The following is a 24,711-nucleotide window of genomic DNA, read 5'->3' on the forward strand; positions in this document are numbered from 1 at the left end:
GACCTACTCACGAAAAACCAATTTCAAAAATGCTTGAGATTGTTCATTTTCACGTCCTTCAATCGCCCTTAATTTAAAACAAATGAAATATTGTTTCTATTTGGAAAAAACGACAATTATTTCCGGAGGTCACGGTGGCTTTTACGGCTTTTTGAAAACTCACCCGAGAATTGTTTATAAAGTTGCCTCCGTGGCTAGTTGGAGTTGGAGTTGGAGTTGCTACTAAAATTTATATTGACTCATGCAAATAAAACATGTTCCAAGGATTTAAGACTTGATTTTTTTTATTTTATTATTGTTTTTTTTACTATTTATAATAGGGTTCACAGCTTACAGTTTATTTTTGTTCGATAATATCGTCATTTCTGTTGCCAAACAAAATGCAAAAAATATCAAAACTTTTAAATGTTTCAGATAATCAGATTCTCTTAAATGAACCTTGAGATCAATCTTCAGAAGAGTTGTTAGTTCAATAAAAACAGTTGAATTAATATCATCTTACTCTTTGCATTTATTGAAGATATATTTTGATCCAAAATAGATTTAAAATATTTAATATACTTTGTCGAAGGCCGCAAAACGATCCAAAATAACCCTGATTTTGAGAAGACGTTATTGTCTGAAAATAATTTTTATTATTTTTTTCAAAAAAGCGGTCTTAAACCTTAAGCGATATGACTCAACATTGCCATTGTTATTTTTTGTTTGCCTTAGGAATCGAGTCAGAAGGTATCCTTGATGTCGATTATTTTTATTGTCACCCTAGTCCGAACGTTTTGCTTCAGAAAAAAAACGCGATAATTCTATCATTCTTTTTTCAACCAATTAATTGTGGAAAAAACTGTATTGAAGTTTAATTATATTTTGATTTTATAAAATAAATTATATAATTGTCTTTAAACGTTTGAGAAATCAAAAAATTATTATTGCAATTAACTTGGTTATCTGCCATTCTGCCAAAAATTAACTTTCTTACCCTAGCCTTAATTTGAATTGCACATTCGCACACCGATCGGCCGGGGAACAAAATTGAGCCCTCATTAGACGATGAATGGCTAAACAAGGGACCACCAGCGGGAGAGAGAGAGAAATAGTGAAAGCCTCTTGATAAACTCGATACTATCGAGGTTGGTCTGCCAACGCGTTGTCACAAGTTTACAGCACACACACACACACGTGTGTGCATAATGACGGTAATTCATTAGTGTTCGCGACTGTGGCTTTGATCCTAATTTCCTGGTATAACAAAAGTGTGTGTGTATGTGTGAGAAAACGAGTTTCGAAAATTGCGCAAATATTTGAAATTAAGACAGAATCGTTTTCCAAAAATACACCAAATTGAACTTTTCTTTGCAATCATTTCTTTTGGCTGATATATTTTTTTCTGATATGACGACAGCATCAGTTTTGTAACACTATTTTTGCTTACTTTACCAGCTACGTTATTTACATACAAAACAGTTCAACCTAACTCAACTCAACATTCTAGCGCTTCGTATAATTTCTACAAACAATCTAACATATTTTTCTTATAAATATTTGCTAGCATCTTATGGTCAATAATTCTGCGCCGACTTCCTAAATAGAAATACCTTTTTTTCCTTTTTCTTTTGTCCTACACTTTTTCTCTTTCTTCCATTCTTGTATACAAACAACGTGCTCCTTTTTCAAGCCGTAACGCGTAACGCGTTACAGCCAGCACTTACCGCGCGCGGGTAGATTTAAGCTAAACGATGACGAGTGAAAGGTTTTGATGGTGGATGAGGGGGGAGGGTGAAAATTGGCGCCGAGACTCTTTAGTTTCATCTGTTGGCGGAGGTTGTGGACAACCCCCGTAACACCAGCAGCAGCACCATCAGCAGGAGATTGGTCGTCGTCGTCGTCCGTTGCCACGGGAACCGTGACGGGCCGGAACTGCCGTTGTGGAAGGCGCCCGGTGGGTGCCGTATCGAGGGACCTGTGAGGGGAGAGAGGAAAATAATAAGTTAAAAGTTGTCTGTTTTTTTTTAATAATTTATGTTCAATATTTAAAATATTTTTTCGTTTAGTATCATTTATTGGGTTAACAGCCAAAAAAAGTTGAATTTTGGAAGGTTGAAAATTTGGTAGGTTGGTTACCTCTTTTTTGAGTAATATTACATAAAACAGATGTAAAAATGTGAACCTTATGAATATTCTTCAAAAACTGATGAATATTCAACCATTCCTGATAAAATATTACACTTTTTTTTGCCACATTTTTTTGCAATAATTTATTAACATTTTTTTTGTATTTAACAGTGTTGCAACTGATATTGTAAATATTTTTTAATATTTTGTTTATCTAAATTGAAACTTTTATTTCTTGTTGGGCAATAAGGTTTTGACTTTCTTAAATCAAATGATCAATTTAAACAACGTAAAATATACATTTCAGGTGTTTCAGTAATCAAACAAGAATCCTCAATATTATATAAGATTTAATTTGAATGTTTTCGTTTATTTTAAAAACTACCAAAATCCACCTTAGTGGTTGACGCCTTCATCACACGATTCATATTATATATATTAAGAATTTTAAAAAATAGGGTCCGCCAATCTTCAATAGATTTGACTTCTGATCAGTTCTCTACAAAATCGGTCTTTTTTAATTTTTATTTTTGTATTTTATTAATTCGGCTAAAACTTTTTAGTGCTTTCGGTATAACCAAAAAAGCCATTTTGCATCATTAGTTTGTCCACATAATTTTGCAAATAAATTTGGCAGCTGTCCATACAAAAATTATACATGAAAATTCAAAAATGTATATCTTTTGAAGGAATTTTTTGATCGATTTGGTGTCTTCGGCATAGTTGTAGGTATGAATAAGGAATACAATGAAAAAAATTATACACGGATTGACAATATTGGTGATTTTTAATTTCACTTCTTGTAACTAAAACTTGATTTGCAAAAAAAACTTTTTTTATTTATGTTTTCTGATAGGATTAAGGGGACATCAAATGCATTCAGAAATTTCCAGAATGTGCAAAATATCTTGGACTGAGTTATGATTTTTTTTAATCAACACAGTTTTTTTTTGTCAAAAATTGAAATTTTGGTCTTCATTTTCCGATGTAAAATCAAATTTGCAATCAAATAGTTCTTTATTGAAATTTTGATTAAGTGCACCGTTTTCAAGTTAATGCCATTTATATGTAACTGATTTGAAAATATTTGACTACTTTTAAAACATATGTGGCGACCCTTGCGCCCCAATTTCTCCTACGCCGAATGAAGCAGACGATAAGCAACACACAACTGTTTGTCTACTGATACCTATTGTTATCCATCGTCTCTGCATCTGTGCACTCTGCACACGAACGATCGTATGGTTTGCGAGCCGATCGTAGATCACACCACAGCTAGTCAATAGACGACAACTGTCCGAGACGGACGTAAAGGAATCGTCGCGTGTATTTATTCGAGTTTCTTTTACTCGTCCGAACATAATTAATATAGCTCACCTAGCTATAATTGGTGACCCCCGAACGAGAACCATTTAGAGGCAAACTTGCCAGAAATCCACGGAAAGTGAACCCCTTAAAAAACCACGTGAAGTGAACCGGTGTCGCTTGTGCACCGAATAGTGAAAGTGCAAACAAAAAATTGCATCCAAAATTTAAAGTGTTAAAAAAAAAGAAAAATTACGCCCAAAGAAGTAGCGTGAAATGGCAAAGTGCGATAAAAGCCAAGTTGATAACGCACGAAAAGTGCGGTTTGATGGTGAAAATTTTAAGAGTGAAGAAAATACAATGGCGCCCCTTGGCGTGCCCCCAACACAGATGAGCCGTTCGCTGTCGGACAGAATAGCTGAACTGTCCCAGCAATTGAACGACGCACTGTCTTGCCAGCCACATGGGAAATCGAACCGTCGTTGGATCTGCTGGTTTCATTCTCAGTACGGTTTCCAAGCACGGAAATGTGAGAAGTTAAAAGCTAACAATTCTTGCGTGCCATGCATATTTTACCCCAAACCATACGGTAAGTCACCCGCTCATTGCGAACCGATTGTTCTCAAGAATTCCGCCATTTGCGAACCCAAAAAATCAATTTCTTCATCCACAACAAGTGAACCCTGCTCAAGCAAACCAAAAATTTCCACTTTATGTGAACCTTTTCAAAGTAATCATACCACTTTAAGTGAACTTAAAAAAATTAGCGAATCCAGACATTCCCTCTCGATGAAACTTAATCGACAATATCGATTAAACAAATCCACATTCAGTGAACCAAAGTCAACTCAATCAACCACCTTTGGTGAACCCTATCAAAGATCAGAAATAAACCAATCCACCCTGAGTGAACTTGATCAATCAAAGAAAACCACTTCATGTGAACCAAAACATTCGAAAATTCCCACTTTTAGTGAACCTTTACAAGTAAACATAACCAGCAAATATCTGAACCATCAACCAGTTAACATACAACGAATCCATATTCACGACCAAAAGTCGTCAAACCGATTTCTCATCGATACCGGCGCAGACATTTCAATTATTCCGCCTGCACTGAAAGATCTGCGTAATGCGGCAAAATTACACCAGCTTTTTGCAGCCAATGGTAGCCCAATCCAAACATATGGTACGAAGCGTTTGACTGTCGATCTAGGTCTTCGCCGTCCTTTTGTTTGGGTTTTCACCATTGCCGACGTTAAGAGTCCCATAATTGGTGCAGATTTTTTGAAACATTACGATTTATTAGTGGATCTTCGTCGAAGCAAGTTGATCGATAACACGACCAAATTTGAAGTTTGCAACATCAACGCTGTTTCTGAACCTTCGATCAAGACTTTTGACACAAATTCACCATTTGCTGAAATTCTTAAAGAATACCAAGACTTAACCATTCTTGATATGAACCATAAAGCCACCAAGGCAAACGTCATGCATCAGATCATAACCACAGGGCAGCCTGTTTTCTGCCGTCCACGAAGATTGCCCATCGACAAAATGAATGAGGCCAAAGCCGAATTTAAATTTTTACTAGATCAGGGAATTTGTCAACCTTCTAAAAGTTGCTGGGCCAGTCCTCTTCATATGGTGAAGAAATCAAACGGGAAATGGCGACCATGTGGTGATTACCGCAATCTAAACGCGATCACCGTTCCCGATCGATATCCAGTGCCTCATATTCAAGACTTTTCAAACATTTTGCATGGAAAAAAGATATTTTCTTGCATTGATTTGCAACGCGCTTATCACCAGATCCCTGTCGCGCCGGAAGACATTCCAAAAACTGCCATCACAACCCCTTTCGGTCTTTTTGAATTCAAATACATGACATTCGGGCTAAGAAACGCAGGGCAAACCTTACAAAGACACCTTCACGACATTCTTGGCGATCTCGACTTTGTTTTTCCCTACGTCGATGACCTCTGTATCGCGTCTGTCAATATCGCGCAACACAAGGAACAACTCCGCACGGTATTCGAACGGTTGAGACAAAATGGTCTCACCATCAATGCCGGCAAGTGTCAAATTGGACTCCCGAAAGTCGAGTTCCTTGGTCATCTCATCACCGCTGAAGGAATCAAGCCGAAGCCAGACAAAGTTAAAGCAATCATGGATTTCCCACGACCCACCGTGGCCAAGCAGCTCAAGCGCTTCCTCGGAAGTATAAACTTCTATCGTCGTTTCATTCCTCATGCCGCAGTTCATCAGCAAGTTCTCCACTCCATGACCCAAGGCAACATTAAAAACGACAACACTCCTCTCCAGTGGACCACAGAAACCAGTGCAGCTTTCGAGAAGTGCAAGCAGGAGCTCGCAAACTGTGCTATCCTCGCTCATCCATCTCCAAATGCAAAACTTGCCTTGGAAACCGACGCATCAAGCACAGCCATCGGTGCTGTTCTTCACCAAATCACCGATGAGGGCCCTTTTCCTCTTGCTTTCTTTTCCAAGAAACTGAGTGAGAGCGAGCAGAAAACGAGCACGTATGACCGAGAACTCTTAGGAATCTACGAAGCGATAAAGCACTTCAAGGATGTTTTAGAAGCTCGCGAGTTTTGCATCTACACCGATCACAAACCTCTTACTACAGCATTCCAACAGCGACCAGAAAGAGCTAACCCTACTCAGCTACGCAGGCTCAGTTTTATCAGCGAGTATACGACAGACGTGCGTCACGTGCCCGGCGACGATAACAAAGTTGCCGACATGCTGAGCCGTATTGAATCGATCACTTCAACGGATTCAATCAACTTTGACCTCATGGCAGAACAACAAAAAACCGATCCCGAACTAGAAACCTTTTTAAAGAACCCCCCAACCAGCACTACGCTGAACCTCAAGGCACTCAAGTCGCCAATTTCAAAATCCCCGATCTACTGCGACGTGTCTACCGGAGTGATTCGTCCGTTTGTACCAGCACAGCTTCGACGCAGCGTTATCCAGAAACTCCACAGTGCATCTCATCCTGGAGTACGAGCAACCACCGCATTGGTCTCGGAACGTTACGTGTGGCCAAACTTACGACGAGATTGCAGGGATTTCGTCACAAAATGTATTCCTTGCCAAAAGTCGAAGATTCATCGAAACAATCGATCACCAATTTCGCAGATTGCTACCCCAGATGGCCGTTTTTCCCATGTCCACATGGACCTCATTGGCCCATTACCGCCGTCGGAAGGCAATGCATATTGTCTCACCCTGATAGACAAGTTCACGAGGTGGCCGGAAATCATCCCAATTCCAAACATGACAGCGCATACAGTCGCTCGTGCTTTCGTCGCTGGTTGGATCGCCAGATTTGGTGTACCAACTACCGTGACAACCGACCTTGGACGACAATTCGAGTCCGAACTTTTCCGAACGCTAACGCAGATGCTTGGAATTACCCACTTGCGGACGACTCCGTACCATCCACAGGCAAATGGTCAAATTGAACGAGTACACCGTCAAGCGAAAGCCGCCATCATGTGCCATCAAACTTTAAGCTGGACAGAAGTACTTCCACTCGTACTTCTCGGAATGCGTTCAACGCTGAAGGAAGACCTGCAAGCAACAGCAGCTGATCTTGTCTACGGAACATCTTTGCGCTTGCCCGGCGATTTTTTCTCATCGGATGAATCAAAATTACCCACACCAGAATTTGTAACCGATCTGAAATCAATCATGGAAAAATTACGTCCAACGCCCACTTCCAACCATTCGAAAGGAACAACATTCGTGCAGAAGGAGTTGGACACCTGCACTCACGTGTTTGTGAGAGTTGGAGCCATAAAGCCTCCGCTCACACAACCGTACACCGGACCTCATAAAGTTATACGCCGAAAGGGAAAAGTTTTCATAGTCGAAATAAATGGCAAACATTGTCCAATCTCCGTCGACCGTCTTAAGGCAGCATTTACCCAAGCTGAAGACGAACCAATCCGAGCAAAAGCTCAACCTAAAACCTCCGGATCATCCGAACCCCCCAGAACATCTGAACCAAAAAAAACTCCGTCCAGAAAATCTGAACCCAAATCTAAACCCAGTTTATCTGAACCCAGACTTCGAACCAGTTTATCTGAACCAAAATCATTCAAACCCCTAAAATCTGTAATCAGAACCACTAAAACTAACGATGCTGAACCAACTACAGCACCATCAGACCAGAGTACCTACAGAACCAGATCAGGCCGACAAGTGAGATTTCCCCGGCAATATTGGAAAATCTAAGGGGGGAGTACTGTGGCGACCCTTGCGCCCCAATTTCTCCTACGCCGAATGAAGCAGACGATAAGCAACACACAACTGTTTGTCTACTGATACCTATTGTTATCCATCGTCTCTGCATCTGTGCACTCTGCACACGAACGATCGTATGGTTTGCGAGCCGATCGTAGATCACACCACAGCTAGTCAATAGACGACAACTGTCCGAGACGGACGTAAAGGAATCGTCGCGTGTATTTATTCGAGTTTCTTTTACTCGTCCGAACATAATTAATATAGCTCACCTAGCTATACATATTTTTGAAAAGCTGAGAAAATACTCTATATTTTGCCTTTTTGAACTTTGATAAGATATTGCGATATTGTCGATATCTCAGCAACTAATGATCCGATTTTCAATGTCAAAATATGAAAAATTCGTGAAATTTTTCGAGAACAATAATTTCATTTTTTTTAATTAGGACTGACATTTCAAAAGAGCTTAATATTAAATGTTTGGCCCTTTGAAACGTTAGTCACAAATTTTACCAATATAACCATAACAAAAAATAGGGTGACAAGATTTAAAAAAAATTATAACTCTATCGTAAGGTATTACATATTGAATTTTACTTTGATAAATTATTTGTTGAAAAGCAATGCAATATAACAAAATATGTGATTTTTTTCGGAAATTGCATTCTTTGAAAAGTTGATATTTTTTCTTAAATAAAATAATGAAATGATTCTTTTAAAAAATGCAACTATCGTAAAATTTCCCGTTCTAAAAAAAAATGAATCAGCCCTGACAATTGATTTGGTCAAAAATAAGTGTTTAAGATCGTTTTCAAACTTTGAGGATGATTTGAAAATTTTGAAAATATTTTAATTTCGAAAGATCGGATTTTTTTTAAATTTAAAATCAGACGCATATTTGCTAAGTTGTCGACACTTAAAAAGACAATTTAATTTGATGATGTTGGAAAAACTTTATTTTTCCTGTTTGCTTAATAGGCTTAAAGGCTGTAGGGGAGCTGGAGGTAAGACGGCCAGGCGGGGTAAGACAGCCACCCCACTGTTTTACTAAGTATACTTATTAATATTACTAAAATGTTTAGCAATACTGTTCCTCATGCTAAATATTGCATATGGCCACCTTTGCCAAACATATTATTTGAAATAGTATACAAATAGCTCAAAATAAACAAATAGGTTTGAACTTGAAGCTGGATGTATTTTTCATGAATTACAACTAAGGCATTTTTGTTATTTAACAATATGTATTCCTGTCTTCAAATATTTTTCATGTTAAATTGAAGTTAAATTAAATTACTGTGATATAGCTAAACTCATTGAACAGTATGAAATCTTATTAAACTTTTCTCAAAAATAGGTTATTTAATATTGTTTAAAAAATATTGATTTACTTATTTTAATCGAAATACACAAACTGATTATTTTGCATCAAATTGTGTTTATTTTGTAGTAAAAAATTACAGTTTTTCATAAAATGTGGTCGCAATAATATGAAATTCACTGAGCCAAAATATGAAATTTTTCAAACTGCATTTTCTTCACATTTGAAACTTGATTTTTTTTTCAACCAAAATAGTCATGATGTTCAATATCTTTGTAGCAAATTTCGAAGCAAATATTTTCTGAGATAGTCAAGCCTTTTAAATGTAAAAAAGTCACGCTCTTAAAAATTGAACTTGAAAAGAAAATCACTTGAAAATGGTGCACGGTATCAAAATTCATGTCAATCACCTTTTGATTGAATATTTAAGTAACACCAAAAATCAAAAAATCCTAAACAAAAAAGTAAAACAAATCCACGTTTTACAAAAATTATGACTTTTGTCCCAAAAAATATTTTTTTTCCCTTAAAAGCGCATTTTTCATCAAACGAATGTTTTATATCGAGGATATTCTTACTCTGAAAAGTGGAACACAACATTCTGCGTATAAATCTTCCATGGGTAATCTCGATTTATAATGTTTTCCTTCCGCCATACCGTATGCCATAGATCTAAAGATGCCACTTGTTAAACATTTCTCAAAATGCGACTTTTCAAAAATGGTTTTGCGCATTTCAGAATTTTGTGTGAAAAGTTATCGCCACTTTATAGCGTTGACAAAATAGTGAAAAAATAGTCAACGGAAACAACATTGTTTCGAAAAAAAGTGATCAATTTCGATTGCCAATTTTGATTCAGCTAGAAGTCGCAAGAACTATAGTCTCAAAAGCTAGCTTGAAAATTTGAGCTTATTTGGTTAAGGTTTAGTTGATCCAGTTTTGATCTTTCGTTAGAATGAATTTCAAATTAAATTGATTTATTTTTCACTTTTGAACTCTTCTTCCAGAAAGTTTACCTCAAACGGAAAAAGTTTTCTCGTCATATACAGTTTTCTTATAGGTTTTGATCCGGGGAACAACTTGGTAGCACATCGCTAAGTGCTATAAATTGATAAGCTACAGGTTAGATTTTTGAGCATGTTTTGAAATTTTGCCGAAAAAAAGAGAACTCCAAAAAACATCCTGTATCTTTTTGGGATCAATTCCTAGTGCTTTGCGATATTCTACAAAGTCGTTCCTCGGATCCAAACCTATAAGAAACCTAGGAATAGGAAAATTTGATAGAGTTTGGAGAAATTTTCTGTAAGAAGATGTAAAAAATATAATTTTCTATAGTAAATTGATTGATTCCATACTAACTTCAGATCAAGACTGGGGCAACTAAACCTTAACCAAATGAGCTCAAATTTTCAGGCTAGCTTTTGGGGGCAAAGTACTTTAAAACTCCGGTTGATGCAATCAAAATTGAACACTTTTGTCTTTTTCATGTATCCGTGAACCACTCTAGTGTCCAGCCATCCTAATAAATACATTTAAATCCTTCCAGATCAGCATCTTCAATTATAATCACATTACAGCGCAAATCGTAATGCTCTCCAGCATGGCTGTACCAAATGCCAGCCTGCAGTTATTCGAGCGTAATTACGCACAAACCTCGCCGGGTTCTGTCCATGAAAATCCGATTATTAGCGTCTCGAGTTATCCCTTATCCTTCCGAGCCCCGATGATGATGATGGTGTGCGGCGCGCGTGGTCACTCGATTGGAAAATGCGCTCGGCGCCCAAAGATTCCACGGCATAATTACCAGTCCCGTGCTCTGTGTTGCTCGTGTTGCACCATCATCTAAGTGGCCACGTGGCTTTTCATTAATGCGCGAACCTCATTTTCCATTCCCACCAAACTGCCCGAGCGTCCGAGTGCCCTGTAATATTCATTGGGCGAAATTGTTGCCTTTGCTGGTTGTTGTTAACAGCCTTGTTAGCCGGTCTGCGGCGAATGTTGATGCGGGATTTGCAGCTCATAAATTACTTGAAATTACTAATTAATTGCGTGGGTGGACTCCCCCCTCAACTTCCCATTTGGAGGAGATCATCTGAAGAGTGCGCCGCTGCTGATGATGATGGTTGAGGGACAACGACGCGTGTAACAAATGTCGACACAACCTGGCACACGCGAAGATTACCGTGGGAGGGAAGGACGGGGCATTTAATTACGCCCATTTGGTCCAATTAATTCGCCATCCATCACTGATCCTTGCGCGGGTTTAGCGAAGCGATGCGACTTTGATGGCGGGAAAATGAGCCCCTTTCGCGAAAAGGTCCGTTTTGGTACGTGGGCGATTTGTGACGGAAAATTGTGGAACAACTTCAGCTTGACCAGCAGCAAGAAGTATTGAACAAACGACATACGGATCATCTCAAAAATGTTTTAATAAAAAATATCTATCAAGCAGCAATGAATGAATCACAAAAAAAAAACTCCAAAAGATCATTATTATGCAAAATTTGCTGAACACTTTAAAAAAATGCTATCACATGGTTCAGTTATAGGGGTGAAAAAATCGAAAAACTGGTCCGAAATTGTCAGAATTATCACCTTCCCGGGCAGACGGTAATAACAAAAGTCATACCATTTCAATAACAAACACTGTTAAAATAACAAAAAGTGTTATGGAATATTCTTGCAAAATCCATTTTTGCATAAGAGTTTAAAAACAGTATATGTTATCATAACAAAATTTTTTACTGGTCTGATATTGATTGAAAGCCAAAACAAATTTGGATTAACAATTTTTTGTTATGGAAGAATACCTCCAACTGTTATTGGGATGATCGGATTAGTTGTTAAAATAACAAAAAATAATAACAAAGATTTGTACGAAGAATAACTCAAAATGTTATTACTCTGTTATTACAATAACAATTCAATAACAAAAAAATCATAACGACGAATAACAAATCTTGTTAAAAATAACATAAAATGTTATGTTATTTTCAAATATCAAAAAATGTTATTCCAAAGTTATTTCCGTCTGCTCGGGAATTTAAAAAAAAATCGTAAAATTCTGATAACTCGCGAAGCGAACATTCAAGCTACTAATGTTTATGCATAAAATTTTTAGTTTTTGTCTGCTGTTCAACTTTGTAGAGCATTAATACACTCTAAAAAATAACCCTGCAAAGTTGCAAAAACACGAAATTTTAAAATGAAAATTTTTGTTCTAGATAAAAAATGACCCTTCTGGGTAATTACAGATTCGAAACGACAGCCGAGTAACGCAAAATTTCACAATTTTCGTAAATATTTTTATATTTTTATTCAATGAATATTGCGTTTTTTTTCGGAATTCAGAGTACGCCATCAAATCAGGAAATTTTACATAATACACTCATTTATCGGTTTAGCACCGCATATGGGGGATGCAAAACTGAGGCGTGCATAACTGAAGCACAGGGCTTATGGGATTTTGGCTATATGGGCTATAATCGATTGAAAAATCATGCAAACATCAACAATTTAAAGTGTTTTGCAATCGGGATAATGGCAGCTATTCATTGTAATTATGAATACATGAAATTTTTCACAAAAATACGTTTTATCCAGTATTTTGAAAATGCATTTTTTTTACTCTAAAAAAAATTCAAAATATTTGTTATTGCAATATGGTTATCAACTGATCGTGTTTTTGTAATAAAATTCAAGTGTCATACATTTTTTTTTGAAATTTCTGAAAATTTTCACAAAACTACGTATTTTTGAAAAAAATACAAAAAAAATATAATATTTTTATAAAATACTCAAAATTTCAGTATGTTTTTTGCAATATTGGTATCAAATATTCGAGATTTTTTTCATACATTATTAACAAATATTTTTGAATATTCTCAAAATTTTCACAAAACCACGTATTTTTTTATTCCGGATTTAATAAATTTAAAAACATTGAAATTTTTTAAAGTTTTCAGCAAATGTTTTCACATTTAAAATGTATAACAAAATTCCGATCATTTGATACCCATGTTGTGAAAAAAATAAATTTTGAGTCTTTTTTCATAATTACGTACTTTTAACTTTCGAAATGTTTGAAAAAAAAACCTTATCGTTTGATACCCATTTTGAAAAAAAAACAGAAAAAACTAATGGAAACTCGTTTTTTTTTAATTTTCAAAAGTGAAACTCGGATTCGTGATCAGGGACAAAAGTTACCTCTTAGGACAAAGTTTGAGAGTCACCCATTTGTAATTTGTAATTTGCAATTTACAATTTGCAATTTGCAATTTGCAATTTGGGTAACGATCTGATCGTCAACGGAGAGGAAGCCGCCGAAGGGGAGTTTCCCCATCAAGCTGTGTAATTTGTAATTTGTAATTTGTAATTTGTAATTTGTAATTTGTAATTTGTAATTTGTAATTTGTAATTTGTAATTTGTAATTTGTAATTTGTAATTTGTAATTTGTAATTTGTAATTTGTAATTTGTAATTTGTAATTTGTAATTTGTAATTTGTAATTTGTAATTTGTTATTTGTAATTTGTAATTTGTAATTTGTAATTTGTAATTTGTAATTTGTAATTTGTAATTTGTAATTTGTAATTTGTAATTTGTAATTTGTAATTTGTAATTTGTAATTTGTAATTTGTAATTTGTAATTTGTAATTTGTAATTTGTAATTTGTAATTTGTAATTTGTAATTTGTAATTTGTAATTTGTAATTTGTAATTTGTAATTTGTAATTTGTAATTTGTAATTTGTAATTTGTAATTTGTAATTTGTAATTGTAATTTGTAATTTGTAATTTGTAATTTGTAATTTGTAATTTGTAATTTGTAATTTGTAATTTGTAATTTGTAATTTGTAATTTGTAATTTGGAATTTGTAATTTGTAATTTGTAATTTGTAATTTGTAATTTGTAATTTGTAATTTGTTATTTGTAATTTCTAATTTGTAATTTCTAATTTGTAATTTGTAATTTGTAATTTGTAATTTCTAATTTGTAATTTGTAATTTGTTATTTGTAATTTGTAATTTGTAATTTGTAATTTGTAATTTTGCACTATTCAGAGCAAGCATAACAAAACTTAACATTTTTGGAGTTGATGTCAGTAAACGGAGCTGATATTATTTGCTCACCTAACCAACAATACATCAATTGGTTCAATTTGGTGAAGTTGGAACGCTCGTTCGACCTAAGCTTGCCATTTAGTCGATCGTGAACCTCCAAGTGACGAACTCACAGTGAATCCAAGCCTGATGTATTCAACGTTGTTAGTTTATTCGCTGGTTCTGCTGATAGGCCTTGGTTAGGGCATGATTTATTCATTATTAAGTTCTAAAATAAGCTTAATTTTAATTTTCACAGCATCAACCAAGAGAATTTCGGAACTCAGTAAGTATCTCTGATTCCTTAATTTAAATTATTCCAATAGAAGAACATCTTTGAATCAGAATGTCAGGAGTACGCAGACAAAAACATACGAACATTTTGGGTTGCTCCCCTGGTCATCGACCCGGAACCGATCTCCCTCAAAGCTCCCAACTGTTCGGACAGCATCGATCTGATCGTCAACGGAGAGGAAGCCGGCGAAGGGGAGTTTCCCCATCAAGCTGTGCTCGGGTACGCCAGCAACGAAACGGGCCACATTGGTGGGTATCAGTTCCGGTGTGGAGGATCGCTGATTAGTGAGCGATTCGTGCTGACGGCTGCTCACTGTGGACCGCCGCAGGTTGTACGATTGGGAGTATTTGATTTGAGGGAGATAGGAGATGGCCTAATTTTCGATGTGGCCGCGTTCTACAAACACCCGAATTATTCGATGAACGCATCGTACGACGATATTGCACTGGTGAGGATTACACGAGATGTTTCGTTCACCTCCCACGTAAGACCGGCGTGTTTGTGGACCAATACGGCCTTGAATCTAACCACGGTGATTGCGACCGGTTTTGGGAACTTAGATTTCGGTGATGTCATTTGTTTCAATAAAAACTGGATATTCGTTAACTAGATTTTCGTTGCAGCTTATGAAAGTTCGAACCACCTGATGAAGGTTCGTCTTCAAATCAAAGAGAGGGAATCCTGTGTGAAAAAAATTAAGTTTCAAAGAAAATTTCGACTTGGCATCCAAAACAAGCAGCTGTGCATTGGAAGTCAGCAGAACGGGACGGACACCTGCCAGGGGGATTCCGGAGGACCGATCCAGACCATTACGGACCCCAAGTCGTGCATGTACCACGTCGTGGGAGTGACCTCAACCGGTGCTAGTTGTGGAGGAGGAAAGGCGGACAACGTTTACATCCAGGTGGCAAGCTATCTGGACTGGATTGAGCGCATCGTGTGGTTGGGAGAGCGTGCTTGACGAACTTGAAGATTTTAGAAACTTTAGAGTAACCCTGTTTCACTTTGCGGATGATCCGAACTCCTTTCAAATTCACTAGCTCAGTCAGCTGCTGACGCTCTTGGTGAAAGCATCATGCTTGCTACAGCTATCACCGTTCGTCTGTTGCTCTATCTAGTCTTTGCATTGGACGGCATCATCCCGGGTATGATGATTCATTTTGCGTACGTTATCAGCTTGATTACCCGACCTTTTCATTCCCAGCCTCAACGCAACGAGTAGCCGAGCGAAGTAAGTTGATCAAATTGAATTCAAACCGAATATCAACTTTTCTGTCTCGTAGAATGTCAGGAATTCCTCGCAAAGAACACCAAAACAACGCTCTCGATACCGCTGTCTCTGCACGCCGAGATAATAACCTTGACCACGCGCAACTGCTCGGACAGCGTCGATCTGATCATCAACGGTGAGGAAGCGGCCCGGGGGGAGTTCCCGCACCAGGCGTTGCTCGGATATCCTGTGAATGATACCGCCAAGCGGTACGAGTTCCGCTGTGGAGGATCGCTGATCAGCGAGCGGTTCGTGCTGACGGCGGCTCACTGTGGCACTCCCCGGGTCGTCCGGTTGGGCGAGCACAGCTTGAGTGAGGTTGAAGACGAGGAGGACTTTGAGGTGGAAGCGTTCTTCAAGCATCCAAACTATACGGTGAAGGCGTCGTATCACGACATTGCGGTTGTCAAGTTGGTTGAGCTGGTGGAGTTTGACTACTACGTGCGTCCGGCTTGCCTGTGGACCAGTGTTCCGTTGAACTTGAGCTCGGTGATCGCGACTGGGTTTGGGGTGACGGAGTTTGGTAAGGCTTTCCTAGATCTTTATCTGAACTGTAAGTAACGAAGTTTATGTTTTAGCTGGCAACACGTCCGACGTGCTAATGAAGGTTCGGCTGCAGCTACGGGACAGATCTTCGTGTGCGGAAAAGTTCGAGTTTGAGCGAAAGTTCAAGCTTGGAGTGCGCGAGGAGCAACTGTGCGTGGGAAGTCAGAAAGACGGTAAGGACACCTGCCAGGGAGATTCCGGTGGACCGATCCAGGTCGTCACAGACGGTCGGACGTGCATGTACCACATCGTGGGAGTCACTTCGCTGGGGGTGTCTTGCGGAGTTGGCAAGGCGGAGAACATCTACACCCAGGTGGCCAGCTATCTGGACTGGATCGAGGACACCGTGTGGCCTGGGGAGAGAAGGACTGCTCCCCAAAGATTCCCTGATCATGTGATATACTTTCCAGAGGATGATTATGACTAACTGAGCAATACAAATATACAAAGTTTCTACTTAAAGCGTTTTATTTGCCACATTGAGTACAAAACGATCAATATTCATCATCATCTTCGTCCAGCTCGCGCTGTCCCGGCCAAACCGTATCCTCGATCCAGTCCAAATAGCTGGCCACCTGGGTGTAGATGTTCTCGGCCTTGCCGGCGCCACAGCTCGTGCCCACCGAGGTCACCCCAACGATGTGGTACATGCACGTCTTGGGGTCCGTTACGGTCTGGATCGGTCCTCCCGAATCACCCTGACAGGTGTCCTTGCCGTCCTTTTGACTTCCCACGCAAAGCTGTCCGTCCAGAACGCCCTGCTTGAACCGTCTATCGAATTCGAACTTTTCCTGACAGGATGCCTTCGGCATGAACATCAGCCGTACCTTCATCAGAACATTCGAACCACTGCCAGCTGAAACAAAGAAAACTTTCAACCACGAATCATCACTCAAATCCCAAAGTAACCCACCAAACTTGGTATGCCCAAACCCAGTCGCGATCACCGTAGATATATTCAACTCCGTACTGGTCCACAAGCACGCCGGTCGTACAAAGTTGTAGAAATCAACACCCCTAACCAACTTCACCAGCGCAATATCATTGTAGGAAGCCTTCACCGTATAACCGGGATGCTTGTAGAACGCGCCCACCTCAAAGTCCTCCTCGTCCTCTTCGTCGCTCAAGCTGTGCTCGCCCAACCGAACCACCCTCGGAGTCCCGCAGTGGGCCGCCGTCAGCACGAACCGATCGCTGATCAGCGATCCTCCACACTGAAACTCGTACCCGTCGCCGCCGTCCGAATACCCCAGCAGCGCCTGGTGGGGGAACTCTCCCCGGCCCGCCTCCTCACCGTTGACGATCAGATCGACGCTGTCCGAGCAGTTGACGGTCGTTACGACGAAAATGTCCGGATTGAACGTCAGCGCAGCGCCCATCGTGCGCCGGCTGTTCTGCTCCAGATATTGCTGGCATTCTTGGGGGGAAACGGAAACACTTTAAACTTTCTCAAACTAGATCTTGAACAACTTGAACTTACTCAATTCCGAAAGCCGCAGGGCCACCGAGACTGTAGAAAGAAGTCAAAGCGATTAAATTCCAAGAATTGATTTGCATCTTAAGTTTCAGACTAACCTCGGCCGTTCAAAAGTACTGTAGCTGCTAGTAAAGGTAGAAGTAACTTGAGCATCGTTGTTTTGGCGTGATCGCTGAAGGTTCACGACAGACTGAGCGCTGATAATTGTACGAATGCTGTGCAACCGGTTTGAAGCGTTACTAAGTAAGCGGTTTTGAACTGGGAGAGTTATGCGGTAAAAAACGGTTTAAACCGGTTGAGGCGAATCTTTACGTTATCACATACCTACTAGGCATGAAATATTGTTTTCATCTCAAATGTTAAAGAAAAATGTATCAATTGTTTTATGCTAACTTCAAAAGAGATAAACAGCAAGATAATTTATCGTTATCGTTATTTCGATTATTTTTCCGGCGATAACCTCACCGAAATTTTTTTTTAATCTTTCCAAAATCAACTAAATCGTGTTTAATTGTTAATGCTTTCACCAAGAAAATATTTTTCGAAAATGTAGAAAGTTAAAAATTATAAATACTCAACATTGTTCACAAAATATCGTATTTTTTCAAAAAAAAAATCATAATTTGCAATATGGGTATCAAACGAAGCGAAATTTTGTATGGTTTTTCACTTTCTGAGAGTTTTTTTAAATACTAAAATTTTCACAAAGTACCATATTTCATCGAATGTACTCGAATTTGCATGAATTCCCACGCAAAGCTTGAGATATGCGTTTTCAGTTTTAGTTTTTTGCTGAATCATTCAAATTTTCACAAAAAATCATATTTTTCGGAAATCGCAAAGAAAGCGAAATTATGAATGCATTTTCACTTTATTATTGTTATGGTAAAAAACATGCATATTATGAAAATATTAGTACTTTGGATAAATTGCGGTATTTTGTAAATAAAATTAGTATTTAAAAAAAACACTATAATAAAGTGAAAGAGCAAAGAAATTTCGCTTCGTTTGATACCCGTATTGAAAATTTTGCAAATTTGAGTATTTTCGAAAAAACGTTTGTTCAGCCAGAGGCTGACTTCGAATTCCCTACGTTGTGTTGTTGTTGTTGTCCAGGCGCGTAGAATCTCCAATTGAATAGAAATAAAACAATCGTTTGAGTTGACTGCAGAGCCAACCGTCTCGGACGGTGGTCAGCGCGCGAAGAGGCAGAATATAAGTTTATTGTTCTCGAAAAGGTACAGAAGTAAACACATGGAACGGACACAAATACCGTCTTGCACGAACATACTCCCGGACCAAAACGAACGTTTTTAATAAATAGACTAAACACTGACTAAATTCTTAATGCTCATATCACAGTACAGGTTCAGCTACGTCGCTTATGGTTGCCCCCTTCGCGGTGCTCTTCGCTGGTCGTCGTGGTGGTTGAAGAATGGAACATCGGAGAACCTTCTGCATTGCACAAGCTCTTCGGTTGACGTCCGGCCCGTCGGCTACGATTGCGGCGGGTACCATCCGGGACGCCGAGAAGTGTTGCAGAAGGGGTCCTCAGCCACGGCACTCGCTCTTCCGTTGACGATCGGGTTGCTGGCGATATGTGCAGCTGAGACTACCCGGAACGCCGAGAAGTGCTGCTAAGGACACCATTTTGTCGATGTCCACTGATTCCACGGCTCACCTGGGTTGTGGATTCCTCAGAATCGTTTCCGTCACGGCACCAATGTTCAGCCAGAGGCTGACTTCGAATTCCCTACGTTGTGTTGTTGTTGTTGTCCAGGCGCGTAGAATCTCCAATTGAATAGAAATAAAACAATCGTTTGAGTTGACTGCTGAGCCAACCGTCTCGGACGGTGGTCAGCGCGCGAAGAGGCAGAATATAAGTTTATTGTTCTCGAAAAGGTACAGAAGTAAACACATGGAACGGACACAAATACCGTCTTGCACGAACAACGTTATTTTGTGAAAATTTTAGTATTCAAAAAAACTCTAATTAAGTGAAAAAGCATACTGAATTTCCCCTCGTCTGATACCCATATTGCAAATTTGAAAAAGTTAAGTATTTGAAAAAAAGGTATATTGTGAAAATTTTAATATTTTTTAGATAAACAATGTAATGAAGTGAAAAAGCAAACAAAATTTCGCTTCATTTGAAACGTTCGTTTGTAAATTTTGAAAATTTTAATATTTTTTTTAAAATACGGTATTTTGTGGATTTTGTTGAATTGATAAAAAAAATTCTTAAATAAATTGAAAACGCATAAAAATTTTTGCCTCGTTTGATACCCATCTATTTTTTTGTCTTTTTTGTCTTTTTTGTCTTTTTTGTCTTTTTAGTCTTTTTAGTCTTTTTAGTCGTTTTAGTCTTTTTAATCTTTTTAGTTTTTTAGTCTTTTTAGTCTTTTAAGTTTTTTTGTCTTTTAAGTCTTTTTAGTCTTTTTAGTCTTTTTAGTCTTTTTAGTCTTTTTAGTCTTTTTAGTCTTTTTTGTCTTTTTTGTCTTTTTTGTCTTTTTTGTCTTTTTTGTCTTTTTTGTCTTTTTTGTCTTTTTTGTCTTTTTTGTCTTTTTTGTCTTTTTTGTCTTTTTTGTCTTTTTTGTCTTTTTTGTCTTTTTTGTCTTTTTTGTCTTTTTTGTCTTTTTTGTCTTTTTTGTCTTTTTTGTCTTTTTTGTCTTTTTTGTCTTTTTTGTCTTTTTTGTCTTTTTTGTCTTTTTTGTCTTTTTTGTCTTTTTTGTCTTTTTTGTCTTTTTAGTCTTTTTAGTCTTTTTAGTCTTTTTAGTCTTTTTAGTCTTTTTAGTCTTTTTAGTCTTTTTAGTCTTTTTAGTCTTTTTAGTCTTTTTTGTCTTTTTTGTCTTTTTTGTCTTTTTTGTCTTTTTTGTCTTTTTTGTCTTTTTTGTCTTTTTTGTCTTTTTTGTCTTTTTTGTCTTTTTTGTCTTTTTTGTCTTTTTTGTCTTTTTTGTCTTTTTTGTCTTTTTTGTCTTTTTGTCTTTTTTGTCTTTTTGTCTTTTTTGTCTTTTTTGTCTTTTTTGTCTTTTTTGTCTTTTTTGTCTTTTTTGTCTTTTTTGTCTTTTTTGTCTTTTTTGTCTTTTTTGTCGTTTTTGTCTTTTTTGTCTTTTTTGTCTTTTTTGTCTTTTTTGTCTTTTTTTGTCTTTTTTGTCTTTTTTGTCTTTTTTGTCTTTTTTGTCTTTTTGTCTTTTTTGTCTTTTTTGTCTTTTTTGTCTTTTTTGTCTTTTTTGTCTTTTTTGTCTTTTTTGTCTTTTTTGTCTTTTTTGTCTTTTTTGTCTTTTTTGTCTTTTTTGTCTTTTTTGTCTTTTTTGTCTTTTTTGTCTTTTTTGTCTTTTTTGTCTTTTTTGTCTTTTTTGTCTTTTTTGTCTTTTTTGTCTTTTTTGTCTTTTTTGTCTTTTTTGTCTTTTTTGTCTTTTTGTCTTTTTTGTCTTTTTTGTCTTTTTTGTCTTTTTTGTCTTTTTTGTCTTTTTTGTCTTTTTTGTCTTTTTTGTCTTTTTTGTCTTTTTGTCTTTTTTGTCTTTTTTGTCTTTTTTGTCTTTTTTGTCTTTTTTGTCTTTTTTGTCTTTTTTGTCTTTTTTGTCTTTTTTGTCTTTTTTGTCTTTTTTGTCTTTTTTGTCTTTTTTGTCTTTTTTGTCTTTTTAAGCTAGATTTCCAGTTTAAGGGTGCACAGCAATCAAGGAAGTTTTTTTCTTCTTTTTTCAAAATGGTTAAACTTACGGACCCAATCCTTCAACAATCCGATTGTAAAATTAGGCAAATTTGGTTGCAATTTGGCATCTTATTAAAGGACTTCTAGCAAACATAAAATATTTTTGTTAAAACGATTAAATCTTGTATATCTACTCACCATTCTCCTTCCACTCCTCGACGCCGTAATCTCCCACCATCATCGGGTCGAGCTTTTTGTTGGCTTTCCGTCCTGGTGAAGGGTTGTCACATTTTTTTGTAGTTTTTTTTTCAAGTTACACAAAACAAAACGAAACAACGATAAAATATGATTAATGAATAGATCGGTTATCATGTCCGAGACACGGCACTCGTTATCTCCTAGGACAATCGCTACTTTCTTAAGAACTCCACTCCACTGTCACACTTTCGTTAGCGTTAGCGTTTTCGGAAAAGGGTTTCCGGTAAACAAAGCGATTCCCTTCTCTTCCAGCTAAGCTAATATTGATTGTTATCGACACCTCTCTCTTTGTCCAAACCATCAAAGATTGAGTGGGCGAAACGAGAGGGAGGGATTTTTCCAGCTGAACGCCGCCGATGGAAAATTATGATTGGCAGTTTGGGATTCTTCGCTTTATTTGCCTTGGTTGGAAAGTGAAAGCAGTGTCACCTCCTCCGCAACTTCTTCCTACTCGAAGCACGAAATTTATTGATATCAATGACGTAAATTTTGGGTTGTAGTCACTTGAAGAAAATTTAAGCGAAATCGAAAGCAAAAGCTGTAAGGAGGGCGTGAAGCTCAAACAATGAAAGAGAAGTTGAATTGAGGATGATTTGAGATTTGGGCGTTAGAGTTAGAGTTAGAGTTAGAGTTAGAGTTAGAGTTAGAGTTAGAGTTAGAGTTAGAGTTAGAGTTAGAGTTAGAGTTAGAGTTAGAGTTAGAGTTAGAGTTAGAGTTAGAGTTAGAGTTAGAGTTAGAGTTAGAGTTAGAGTTAGAGTTAGAGTTAGAGTTAGAGTTAGAGTTAGAGTTAGAGTTAGAGTTAGAGTTAGAGTTAGAGTTAGAGTTAGAGTTAGAGTTAGAGTTAGAGTTAGAGTTAGAGTTAGAGTTAGAGTTAGAGTTAGAGTTAGAGTTAGAGTTAGAGTTAGAGTTAGAGTTAGAGTTAGAGTTAGAGTTAGAGTTAGAGTTAGAGTTAGAGTTAGAGTTAGAGTTAGAGTTAGAGTTAGAGTTAGAGTTAGAGTTAGAGTTAGAGTTAGAGTTAGAGTTAGAGTTAGAGTTAGAGTTAGAGTTAGAGTTAGAGTTAGAGTTAGAGTTAGAGTTAGAGTTAGAGTTAGAGTTAGAGTTAGAGTTAGAGTTAGAGTTAGAGTTAGAGTTAGAGTTAGAGTTAGAGTTAGAGTTAGAGTTAGAGTTAGAGTTAGAGTTAGAGTTAGAGTTAGAGTTAGAGTTAGAGTTAGAGTTAGAGTTAGAGTTAGCATTAGAGTTAGAGTTATCAATAGAGTGAGAATTAGCATTAGCGTTAGCGTTAGAGTTAAAGTTAGAGTTGGAGTTATAGTTAGAATTTGCGATCGTTTCTACGTTTTACTGCCTAGTTCTTTCAGCCTTTGATTTATACGTAAACTACCTTCCAAAAGAGAAAAGTTCTACTGGTTAACGCCAACCACGTTCCCGGCAGCTCCCGGCAGCTGAATCGTGAAAGGGAAGGTATCGATTGACGCGCCTCCGCGCGTCGACAACGAGAGAGCGTTCGAGTGGAGTGGAGTGAAATGAAAATTTATTTTAAAATTTACATTTAAATTACCTTTTGATCGATTGTTATAAAGTGATTCGGTTGTCAATATTGTCGTTGGCGCTGGTATTTCTGCATTTAAATTAAAAGAAGAAAGAGAGAAAAAAATGGCGTTGGAAAACGAGAAAAGGTATCAGTTATCGATCTGGCAACACTGCTGTTTCGGCAAGGGCGTTGGGGGAGGGTGAGTAGGATGGGCACGAAATTGGTTGAACTTGATGTGGTTTTTTGATCGACGACGACCGGGTTGATGCTGGTCGTGTGGCCACCGACTGCGGTTGACCGGGTTGATGCGTTTCCCCTTCAATGAGGTCAAGGTATTATGTGGGCTTTGTTTCGAAATGGTGCACATTTTGTGGCCGGGATTTATCTACCACTGGAAATTTAAGCTCAAGTACACGTGGAGTGATGTATTGGGGTATAAATTGAAAGAACAAAAACAAGATAATGCTGAGGTTGAAACTAAGGCCAGTACTAGAAAATGCATCAACCTATTTCAAGTTCTAAATTTCCCCCCAAAAATGTGTTGTTACCGTCCAGTTTGATCAGGCCGTCTGTTTCGCCGAGCGAGTTCTTGGCCACGCAGCGGTACGAGCCAAAGTCGGCTGGACCTACGCTGCGGATCTTCAGCTGCATGTACTTGGTGTAGCCGGTGTTCTGCGACATGGTCTCGAACTTGTCCCCGGTGCGGGAGGTATCTGTAAAAATGAAAAGAGAGAGAGAGAGAGATTTTTCAAATGGTTTGTTTCTGTATTGATATAAAACAGAAAACTTATGAACATAAATTTTAAATTTTGTTCATTTTAATTCTCCAAAAATTTTACTAACAAAATACCTTACATGGAGAATCTAATAAAATGAAATCTTTACTGATTTTAAAAGTGCATTAAAATAAAATTGAGAAATCCAAACAAGAGAAATTGTAATTATGGTGGTTTAAATTTTGTTCAAATCTTAAAAAGGTAAGAAAATAAAAAAAATATGTTTAATAAATGTGTTTTTCATAAAACTTTAATTTAAATTATTCATCGAAATACAGTTTTAACAGAAACTGGCCTTTGATTTTAGTGTTTTTAAAAAGGATTTAATTTTTTTAGTCACTATTTTTGATTTTGTTTTATGTTTTATGTTTTATGTTTTATGTTTTATGTTTTATGTTTTATGTTTTATGTTTTATGTTTTATGTTTTATGTTTTATGTTTTATTTTTTATTTTTTATGTTTTATGTTTTATGTTTTATGTTTTATGTTTTATGTTTTATGTTTTATGTTTTATGTTTTATGTTTTATGTTTTTTGTTTTATGTTTTATGTTTTATGTTTTATGTTTTATGTTTTATGTTTTATGTTTTATGTTTTATGTTTTATGTTTTATGTTTTATGTTTTATGTTTTATGTTTTATGTTTTATGTTTTATGTTTTATGTTTTATGTTTTATGTTTTATGTTTTATGTTTTATGTTTTATGTTTTATGTTTTATGTTTTATTTTTTATGTTTTATTTTTTATGTTTTATGTTTTATGTTTTATGTTTTATGTTTTATGTTTTATTTTTTA

At 37.0% G+C, this 24,711-nt stretch overlaps 3 protein-coding genes and 1 pseudogene across 3 annotated transcripts in view; 2 read left to right on the top strand and 2 right to left on the bottom strand.

Moving 5' to 3' along the window:
* Window positions 1-653: 653 nt before the first annotated feature.
* Window positions 654-24,711, bottom strand: part of LOC120421281 (lachesin-like) — a 329,464-nt gene continuing 305,406 nt past the window's right edge. The window contains exons 9-12 of the mRNA XM_039584474.2: window positions 23,691-23,855; window positions 23,170-23,229; window positions 21,555-21,626; window positions 654-1,957 (exon numbers count right to left, since the gene is read on the bottom strand). Coding sequence (XP_039440408.1) covers window positions 1,803-1,957; window positions 21,555-21,626; window positions 23,170-23,229; window positions 23,691-23,855 — 452 coding nt within the window. The 3' untranslated portion in view covers window positions 654-1,802. The remainder of the gene's footprint in view (window positions 1,958-21,554; window positions 21,627-23,169; window positions 23,230-23,690; window positions 23,856-24,711) is intronic.
* LOC128092760 (serine protease snake-like) lies at window positions 15,015-15,451 on the top strand (annotated as a pseudogene).
* LOC120421282 (serine protease snake-like) lies at window positions 15,343-16,683 on the top strand. Its single transcript, XM_039584475.2, has 4 exons — window positions 15,343-15,556; window positions 15,616-15,642; window positions 15,695-16,204; window positions 16,260-16,683. The coding sequence occupies exons 1-4, from the start codon at window positions 15,487-15,489 to the stop codon at window positions 16,652-16,654; spliced, it is 1,002 nt and encodes a 333-aa protein (XP_039440409.1). The 5' UTR covers window positions 15,343-15,486; the 3' UTR covers window positions 16,655-16,683.
* On the bottom strand, window positions 16,671-17,985 carry LOC120421283 (serine protease snake-like). Its single transcript, XM_039584476.2, has 4 exons — window positions 17,803-17,985; window positions 17,708-17,737; window positions 17,141-17,644; window positions 16,671-17,083 (listed from the first exon to the last, which is right to left on the bottom strand). Exons 1-4 carry the CDS (start codon window positions 17,855-17,857, stop codon window positions 16,722-16,724), a joined length of 951 nt encoding a protein of 316 aa, XP_039440410.1. The 5' UTR covers window positions 17,858-17,985; the 3' UTR covers window positions 16,671-16,721.

Source organism: Culex pipiens, chromosome 2, assembly GCF_016801865.2.
Source record: "Culex pipiens pallens isolate TS chromosome 2, TS_CPP_V2, whole genome shotgun sequence".
Lineage (NCBI taxonomy): Eukaryota > Metazoa > Arthropoda > Insecta > Diptera > Culicidae > Culex > Culex pipiens.